The following is a 9867-nucleotide window of genomic DNA, read 5'->3' on the forward strand; positions in this document are numbered from 1 at the left end:
TGATGATGCAGGAGTACTCAGATTTCTTTGCTGTTAGATTTAACTGTGCTTGAATTTCTGTGACTTACTCTGACCAGCATGAAAAAGACCCTCATTTATGTTGAGGGTCATTATGGTGTGAGTGACTTTTCCTCCCCTTTTATTATTTGTGTGTATAGTGGTAAGTTCACATAGTTTAATTTATGAATTTTTGAATGTGATGGTAAGGTTTGAAATTTTTATTTTTTTAAATTGGAATATTCCAGATAACATGTAAACTTACAGAATATAACTTACCTTCAGTCTGACCTTATACATCATACTATTTAGCAGAAAGCCAGAAAAAGAAACAACAAGATGATTCTGATGAGTATGAAGATGATGAATCTGCAGCTTCAACTTCATTTCAACCACAACAGGTTCAGCCACAGCAGGGGTACATTCCCCCAATGGCACAACCAGGTTTGCCTCCAGTACCAGGTGCACCAGGAATGCCTCCAGGTAACATAGTATTTTGAGGTAGCTATTAAAAAGCTGAGTAGAAATGCAGTTTGCTACTTGTGTGCTGGAATAATGATTACCCCTACTGACACTCTGGTGTTAAAGGTTGCAAAATAGCTTGAGGTGCTTGGAAGTGGTTTTCTGGATATTTCTTAACCCTCCCCCCCATCACATACATGTGCYTATTTTCAATTGAGCAGAAGACTAAGATACATAATGCTTGCATCTAGATGGAAGCAGTGTTAATATGGTGGTAAAACTGATCAGGAAATGAAAGATCTAAATCAGATTTGCTTGAAAGTTTTATATTTCATTCTTTATAAGGGGTATATTAAAAAAAATAATGTTTTAGAACTTCTTCTAATCATCTGTCCGGTCTTACTTTCTTACGAGATTTGTTAAAAAGCATACGTTGATGGATGTTTATTTATTTATTWAGGTATACCACCGTTAATGGCAGGTGTTCCACCTATGATGCCTGGAATGCCTCCAGTTATGCCTGGAATGCCACCGGGGTGAGTATCAGGGAGGACTTAATATCATGTGTTCATACGATATATTTTAAACAATGTGGTACAGAAGAAGTAAAGCTAATTAGAAAAATGTATGTGGGAACCCGTGAACTGTTTAATTTTGTTCGTTAACGTTAAGACTAAACAAAGATCTGGATGGCTATAAACCAACATTAAAAATAAGATCAAACTCAGTTCACATGTAAAATATGGATTCTTCTATTTTCCCTGAGCAGTATTATTGCCATGTAAAACATTGCTATGTTGGTTTACAGCTTTCTGTGAACCACAATTGTGTTGTGTATTGCATATATATATACACATACATATATATACACATATATATATGTATAGTGTATCTGCTTATAGGTCATGGACCTAACCAGGAACAAATTATTAGCCAGTTTAAATTTTTCTTAAGCTTTGGGCAAGTATAAGATGTTGGTGGTTTTTTTTATGCTTGTTTGGGGTTGACACAGTACCCTATCACAATGTGTTTGGAAAATCACAGTTAGATTTTTGATTTTGTCATAAATTTTCACAGATTACATCAACAGAGAAAATACATGCAGTCATTTTGTGGTGGAAACATGTAAGCATCTCATTAATGTAATTCTAGGTACATTCATTATGCCATTTCATGTCATATGTTTGATAAGTTTGAAATTGTGTAAGTGAAAACCTGAATATTGCCTAAATATATGGGGAAAATGTCTTGTTGGGTTTTGTTACTGTATAAAGTATGAAGTTTTTATTTTTGTCTAAATATTACAAAGCTGTATGTTATAAAAAAGATATTTTGCAAGGCATTGATGAGAATAGACCCTTTTGGTTTATATCCCTCTATCTTGCACCAGACTACAGCTCCATGTTCTTAGTCCTTTGTGCTTTAGGGCTTGTTGCAGGAGCTCATTTTTAAACTTAAAAGTTAACTAAGGTGAGAAGTTTTTTTTCTTTTGAGACATAAATACTATTGTATTTGAATTGAAAAAGTCATGACATATTCAGACATCTTGCAAATAYTTGTCATGACTCTGTAGGCTTTCTATGCAGAAAGTGAACAGAGTTTTATCAGGTTTGCTGGTGTTTAGGACTCCTTAAACTCTTGATCAACTTTGGATGAGTGTAATGCCATCTAGTAAAGACAATGAATTTGCCAAAAAACTCTGTTGCACTTCTGTTTTGGTGAAATTCTATGGAATGTTGTTGTTGCATTRTGCTTTTACCTTGCTTAATCTAAACTTTTGTTTGCATAACTTGATTGCCATTTAGCATAATTTCTATTTGCATAAAAATGGGTAAACAAGAACTAGGGCTTAGGAAGTAACTCACCTTAGAGCTGCAGTAATTTTAACACTCAAAGTCATCTTTCTTTTGACAGTAGGCAGCAAATCTGACTTGATTTTGTTTGTTTCGGGTTTTTCCATTTGTCCTTGCTACATCTGCTCTTATTGTTCCTTTTGTAGCAGTAACAGACAAGTTGAGGATAAGAAAGAATAGATCTGGGAAGACATTTGCCTTGCATAGGGAGGCTGGCACTCTATGATGTTTTGATTTTTTGAAAACAGTAACAGAAAAAGTTTCCCAATTGTCATATAGAGTAGAAATTGGGAAGAATAGAAATTCTTAATGTGATTTTGTTGTGCAGTTGCCTGTTATATACTTGCTTATCTTGATAAATAAAGTGATAGGCATTCCTTATCCAGGTTGGAGTGTCTGAAAAATGAAGGCAAACTGAAGCTCTTTGGTTTGTTTCCTGTTAAGGAATTGTTATATGTTTCCCAATTGAAAACCACTCAGTGTTGTAGACAGCTCATCTTCTATGGAGTTGCAACCTCAGGTAGAAAGAATTTGCTTGCATTGTAGGTTGTATGTATAGTGTAGAAAGGGAACATAATTTTTAGTGCAGTTCGAAAGAATAAAGGGAGTCRTTTGAATGCCACCTTTTTGTTAGGAACCATGGACTAGTTTTTCCTTCAGGTTATCAGTAGCAGGCAAAAAGCCCATTTTTAATATAAAGGGATGATACACCATGGTGAGAACTCCTGACAGAAAAGTGTGTTTTTTKGGGGGTTTTGGGGTTTTTTTTGGTGATGGTGGTGTGTTTTTTAACCTGGAGTGCAAGAAATATTTATTGTAATTAAAACAAKAAATTTTCTTACTCTTTAGTCTGTACTTCTATCTGTACTTTTTGGTTAGTTTTACAGGTTTAGATTTTCTGCTAGAGACTAGAGAAAGGATAACGTGTTTAAAATAGTATGAGGCTGCATAATTACAAATAAACTTGTAATATCACAAAGATAAATTACCAAAAGTACATCTGAGGTTAACTGTTTTTCCTACTTAAACTTTGAAGTTCAGCTCAGATTCTTAGAATGTTGTTCTGAAAGTAATACCCTGGAATATATTTTAACAGAGACAACAGTTTTGGAAATCTTTTAACAGAGGAAGCGAAAGTTTAAGGAATTAATGTTCAAATAGAAAATGTTTTGGGGATTTGTATGTTTTGTTGTTTTTTCTGGTAGAAAAATATCTTAACTATGGAGTCAGCTGTACTGGGATTGCTTCTGTTGAGAAATTCAAGTTATTTACTATGCCTTTTATCTAATACAGGTATGTGCTGCTTGTCTTAATAGTTAATCTTGAGTATTCATACTAGTATTCATTTTCTTTTTAATAGGATGATGCCAATGGGTGGGATGATGCCTCCTGGACCAGGAATACCACCTCTTATGCCGGGAATGCCACCAGGTAGGTCAGGGCTGTTGAACTCATACAGTGCTGAGAGCTAAATTACATTTATTTTACCTAGATCTAGGATTTATATAAACAAAATAAGGCTGTATGCTAGCACTTCTTTGTCAATTGTCCCAGAAGCCACTCTTGCACAAAACACAAGGGCATTTGATGCTATTGTGAACATAAAATTTAGAATACAGTTTTGTTCTTTCTATTGCYCTTCTATTTTTAGTGTTGCCTAACCTCTTTACTCTCCCCTCCTTTCTTTATTTCTTTTCTTTCTGTGTGACTGCAGCTGGAAACTCAAAATGATGGAAAATGTTTGAAATGAGCCTGGTCTTCATGCTATACCCATGTAATTAACTTGCAGTATAAAGAAACTAACTGAAATTTTCATCTCTTGGTATAGATAGAACAGAGCTGGCCAACGTTACTTTTTGAGCTTATGTAATTCTTTAAGCAGCCTTAATTTCTGAGGGTATTCCACCTGACCAGCAGCTGTGCTATGATGGCTTGAGATTTACTGGATTACCAAATTTCTGATTGGATACAGAAGCAAGCCAATAGGGCAGCTGAGCCTGGCATAATGAGGTTCGTCATAATACTTGTACATCCAACCTGGTTCTGTTGCACAGTAATGTGATGGAACCTATGTGGAGCTCCCATCTGTGAACCTCTCCTAGAGCTCCCTAAATATGAAGTACCTGTTACTATGGTGACTGGCTCCAAAAAGGCTTTGATATGCAACCAAGATCTTGGCTATTTCTGCCCTAAAGTAAAGGAACTCCAGTATCGTGCATCTGAAACTGAAAAATCGCATGCAAAAAAAAATATATATATAAATAAAGAAGTGATAGTGTTTAGGTTTTTACATTCTGAGCCATTTTTTTATCCTTGTTTCCTTTTCAGCTTCAGTTAATTTCAGCTAACTTGCATACCAGCTGAGTGCCTTTTATACAAAATAATAATTAATGTTAATTCTTGTGTCACTATTTCACTGTGCTAAAGACCCACAGCAAAGCTGATGCATATTTCAGTTGAAGTTCTGACACCATTCAGCATTTCATTCTCTCACAGAGAATGCCTCTTTTGGATTTTGTAACAGCCTTATCCACTTGGCAGCATAGGCATGATGTGTTGGAAACAGTTACTGAGTTAAAGGCATTGAATTACTGAAAGCATAAGCTTCTTTGGTCACTGAAGTGGTAGCACAAAGCACAAAAAGTGGTTGCCTGTGCATGGACACATAGTTGTTGACAGGGAAATGTCATGATTTCTTTTACAGTTGTCTCTAAAAACACATCTTCCCAGAGAGAAAACTTCGTTCTAAAGAACACTGGGAACAGAATTTTTTAAAGGATTGCACTTGCTTTCTTGAGCCAGAGTCATTACACGTTCTTTTTGTCTTGTAGGTATGCCACCACCTGTTGGTCCTCGTCCTGGGATGCCTCCGATGACACAAGCCCAGCCTGTAACAGCACCGGGTATTCTTAACAGACCTCCAGCTCCTGCTGCGTCAGCACCTACCCCTCAACCTCCAGTTACTAAACCACTCTTCCCAAGTGCAGGGCAGGTAAGGTATCTCATAGCCTGCAATCTATTCTGTTTACATTCTTTAAATTGTCACTGTGCCGTTGTCTACTGAGGAGACCCCAGAAATAGCTGGTTAAATTTCTTGCTTGTCGTGATTTTCAAGTCTTAATTCAGAGTAGTGCTTGATGAACTTTTAAAAGACTCTTGTTTGTCTAGCAACAGCCCTGAAATCAGGGAGAAGTCCTACTAAGCAAGTGAGGGGGGAAAAGGAGTAGGCAAAACACCTCTTTAATCTGTGTAGTTTATCTTTTTTAAGGTGCTTTGGGTGGGCAAGGGAAGTGTTAGTCAACTGCAGGAATCTGACTGCATAGAACTTTTCCTAAAATTTCCCAAGTATGAATCTTGACATGATTTGTTCTCTCTGGTTCTTTTCGTAATGGGCTCTCGTCCATGGATGAACTAATTTGTGCTATAGTCGTGTTTGCACTGGGTTAAAACATTGCCTGGAAGAGTGTTTTTGTTTGTTTGTTTGTTTTCCTTAAAAAGGTTTATGAGAAAATAAGGCAGTAAAATTTTGTTTTAAGTGCTTTGGGGAGGGAAGTGGGGAAATGATGGTGGTTAAAATGGCTTGTGACCTCTACCCTTTGATTGCACGTGCTGTGAGTCAGTCCTTAAACTGTTACTAGCTTTCAAGTATGTTACAGAAACCTTCATAGTGTCCTGTTTGCATTTTGGACTTCTGCAGGGATGAACTTGTTTACAAAAACTAAGTCCCTTGCATAAGAAATCCTTTCATCTGGATACTTTCCACCCATTTGTTTGGAGACTTTTCACTATTTCCTTTCTTTTATGCTACAGATGGGGACACCTGTCACAAGCTCAAGTACAGCTTCCTCCAATTCAGAAAGTCTGTCAGCATCTTCTAACGCTCTGTTTCCTAGCGCAGCACAAGTACGCAGGAAGTCGCAGTTAAAAACAAATTGCTTTGCAACTTAACCCTTTGGACCATTCTGTAAAACCTAAAATTGCCTAAACATCTTCAGATAATTCGTTATTCCTGATTATGTTTAGCTAGTAAAACTGCAGAGTCCTTGATTGCAAGTTGCATCTTGCTAGAAATAAACATGTCTRAGTGCCCAATTTTTCTTAGACAGCGTGAGAGAATGAAATGCTACGTCCTGGTTCTAAAGGGTTAAAAAAGCATGAAAGCAGATAAATGCATTTTAGTGGGCAGTGGTTAGCTTGATGCATGGTGAAGGCTTTTTAGTTTATGTTGTTTAATATGATGCATCATGATGTAGGGGATTTTGTAATTTGTATTACATGCTGAAAATAAGTATTTTTGATTAGAAAGTTTAGTGGCAAAATGTAAATGTACAGTGCCTAGAAACAAAAGCATTCTCTCATAAGCAAAACTTGTTTCAAGATTGCTGCATCTTTAGAGAGAACTTGGTAAAGCAAACTTTTCATGTTTAATAGTTTTAATTTAATAACAGTGTAGGAAAGATGAGATGCTGGAATCTTTAGTGAAGCTCATATCTGCCTTCAGCTGATTCTTCAGTTGCAAATGAGATTAAAGATCTGTAGATACAGTACTTTGTTGAAAATATTGCAGTGATTTTTATGGAGAGAATGCTTAAAATAAAATATCTTACACAATAGAGCTTTCTTAAATGCTAAACACTTTCTAAATACCTAATTTCAATGAATGCTAACATTTTGGGTTGTATTTTAAACTAATAATTGCTAAAGTATGCTAATAATTTAATGAGAACTGTGTATTGATAGTTATATTTAGACTGTTAATAGTGATTCAGGATATATGTAGACATTTACCAAGCTCAGTATTTGAGGTAAAAACTTTGGTGTATGGGTGTGGGGTTTTTTTTTTATTATTATTATTTTATTTTGGAGAGTTTTTTGTTTTTTTCCTTTTTTTCTAGTTGTGGCTTTTGACCTGCAACTTTCAGACTTTCCTCTGTGTGTGTGTGCGTGTATATTTATGTATATATATATATATACTGGGTTTTATTTTGTCCCTTTTTTTTTTCAGTTGCTTTAGTATGTGATAAGGCTGAACTTTTACTTTTTGTCAAGCTTGTTTTAATTATATATCTCACTGGAAGGTTTCAGAGGTCTAACAGACATCACTTAAGTTTATTTCATATTCTTTGAGAAATAAATATTTCTATTGATCTATCCTTGTGTTTCACAGGCTGCAGCAGCTGTTCCAGGTCCAGTTGGTACTGATTTCAAACCTTTGAATTCTACACCTGCAACAACAACAGAACCCCCAAAACCTACATTCCCTGCTTACACACAGTCTACAGCCTCAACCACTAGTACAACAAACAGTACTGCAGCTAAACCAGCTACATCTATAACAAGTAAGCCTGCTACCCTTACAACAACCAGTGCAACCAGTAAGTTGATCCATCCAGATGAGGATATATCACTGGTAAGTTAAATATTTTCAGTGTCTTACTGAAAAATGCAATTTATGCTGATATGGCTGATTAGATAAGACTTCTTCTGTGTTCTGAGTAACAATAATAATGGTGAAAGTGCAAAACAGAGTGCTAATAAGAGCCTTGTATCCTGAACACATTTGGTTACAGAATGGTGGCTAGCATATTGTAATGATACTACTGCAGATCTAAGCCACCTGCACATTTCTGCATGTGACTTAAGACTGAAGTTTAGATATAGCCAGTGAGTTCACAGCAAAAGACTTGAGTTTGAAGTGGTTTCAATGCTGTTATAGCAGTCAAGAATCAGGAATTTATGGATGAAACAAATGAACTTTAATTTCAGTTCAGATATTTTTAGATCTGTATTTTAGTTTTGCCTCAGCTTGTCATGAAGAGACTTGCTTCAGCTGGGGGAGGATGAGGCTTTATGTGCTCTGTACAGAATACCACATTTGACAATGTTAATACTTTGAAGGGGAAAAAGTCTAGAAGTTAAAAGTTGCTGCATAATGTTAATATGCTGTTAATAACATTTTTTGAAGTTTTGAGACAGTTGAAATGTTTCATTACATGTAATCTACTTCGTTTTTATTTACTTTGATTTTAGTGAACTTTAGTCTTAGGGTGTGTTACAATCATCTGTTCCTGGTTTTAGGAAGAGAGAAGGGCACAGCTGCCTAAATATCAGCGTAACCTTCCTCGACCAGGACAAGCATCCTTGGGTAATCCACCAGTTGGACCAATAGGAGGTATGATGCCACCCCAACCAGGAATTCCTCCACAGCAGCAAGGAATGAGACCTCCTATGCCACCTCATGGTAATCATAAGTTTCCTAGTTTTCTTTCTTTAAGGATTTGTTCCATCTATAAGCTTTTTAAAAATCTAAAATGGCAGATACTGTGAAGAAACAGCTTTCCAAAAAATACAGCTTCTGCCCACTGTTGACACCTAAAATAGCTGCTTTAAAAAACTTGAATTCTTGTTTGCATCTTAAATGTTTTGTTTATAGGTCAGTATGGTGCTCATCACCAGGGCATGCCAGGATACCTTCCTGGAGCGATGCCTCCTTATGGTCAGGGACCTCCGATGGTGCCCCCTTACCAAAGTGGACCTCCTCGACCTCCAATGGGAATGAGACCTCCTGTAATGTCGCAAGGTGGCCGCTACTGATGCTACTACACACACTCTAATAGGTTTGGAGATTAAACCTTTTCTCATCTTGTGCTGTTAATATAGCCAAGCTTCCGTCAATTAAGGCTTCATTGTGACTTTAAAAAAAATAAGTATCTTCCCACATGCAAGGAACTATTGGACATTCTTACTTTACACGGGAAAAATTATTTGGAATAATAACAGGAACTTTTCCTGATGTTGCAATTTATACTGTATGGCTTCTTTTTCATGTTTCATCTAGGTTTTTAGAAGTGAAGTATAGTAAATATGGTTCGTTAAATTGTGAAGGCGCTGGAATTACATGAACATACCACCTTAAAGGCAAGTTCTGTAACATTATGTTGCTATTTGTAAAATGATGCCTTCACAGCACTTCAAGTGCTGTTGGACTTCATGTCCCCAACGCAGTTTGGTGAGGGCTGTAACTGTTCCCAACTACCTGTACATTTAAAAGTCTGAACATGTAACAATATTTAATGTATTTAGAGTTCCTCCTGTTTCAGGGTTTAAGTAAACTGACCCACTAAGGTCGTGTGACTTTTCTGTACTGTTAAAAACTTAATTGTAATAAAAGAAGAGAAAAATTTACATGCCTTTTTATTCATGACCAGCTGTGGACAACTGCCTGAAAGGTTTGTACAGATGCATGCTATTGTAGCTATTGGTGTAATGAACATGATTATTGGTGCTGTTCTGATAAAATCTGAATTCCTAGTTCTAAAATTAAGGCACTCGTTTAGCTGCACGTCTGAGTAGAGAAAGACCTGTACACTTATTAACTGACTCCTGAAAAATGAGGCTGTAGGAGGCACATCTTAACTCTTAGATGTAATTTCTCTTAATGGCCTGTGTTTCTTCATTTGTGCTTTCTCATCCTGAATAGATTTTAAATGACTTCTTGTCCTGGCACTTGTAAGATGTAGATATGATTGCTATAAGATGCATCCTAGTGCCAGAT

At 36.4% G+C, this 9867-nt stretch overlaps 1 protein-coding gene across 6 annotated transcripts in view; it reads left to right on the forward strand.

The window, feature by feature from the left end:
* Nucleotides 1–9497, forward strand: part of ZNF207 (zinc finger protein 207) — a 12375-nt gene extending 2878 nt beyond the window's left edge. Inside the window, exons 4-12 of one of the 6 annotated variants that reach the window (XM_085304674.1) lie at nt 310–480; nt 920–995; nt 1537–1584; nt 3673–3743; nt 5144–5304; nt 6123–6215; nt 7480–7722; nt 8391–8553; nt 8746–9497. In XM_085304674.1, coding sequence (XP_085160800.1) covers nt 310–480; nt 920–995; nt 1537–1584; nt 3673–3743; nt 5144–5304; nt 6123–6215; nt 7480–7722; nt 8391–8553; nt 8746–8906 — 1187 coding nt within the window. In that variant the 3' untranslated portion in view covers nt 8907–9497. The remainder of the gene's footprint in view (nt 1–309; nt 481–919; nt 996–1536; nt 1585–3672; nt 3744–5143; nt 5305–6122; nt 6216–7479; nt 7723–8390; nt 8554–8745) is intronic. The other 5 variants (XM_085304675.1, XM_085304677.1, XM_085304676.1 and 2 more) reach the window with 5 other exon arrangements.
* Nucleotides 9498–9867: the final 370 nt, after the last annotated feature.

Source organism: Rhea americana, unplaced genomic scaffold (assembly GCF_003343005.1).
Source record: "Rhea americana isolate MKP2758 unplaced genomic scaffold, rheAme1 scaffold_21, whole genome shotgun sequence".
Lineage (NCBI taxonomy): Eukaryota > Metazoa > Chordata > Aves > Rheiformes > Rheidae > Rhea > Rhea americana.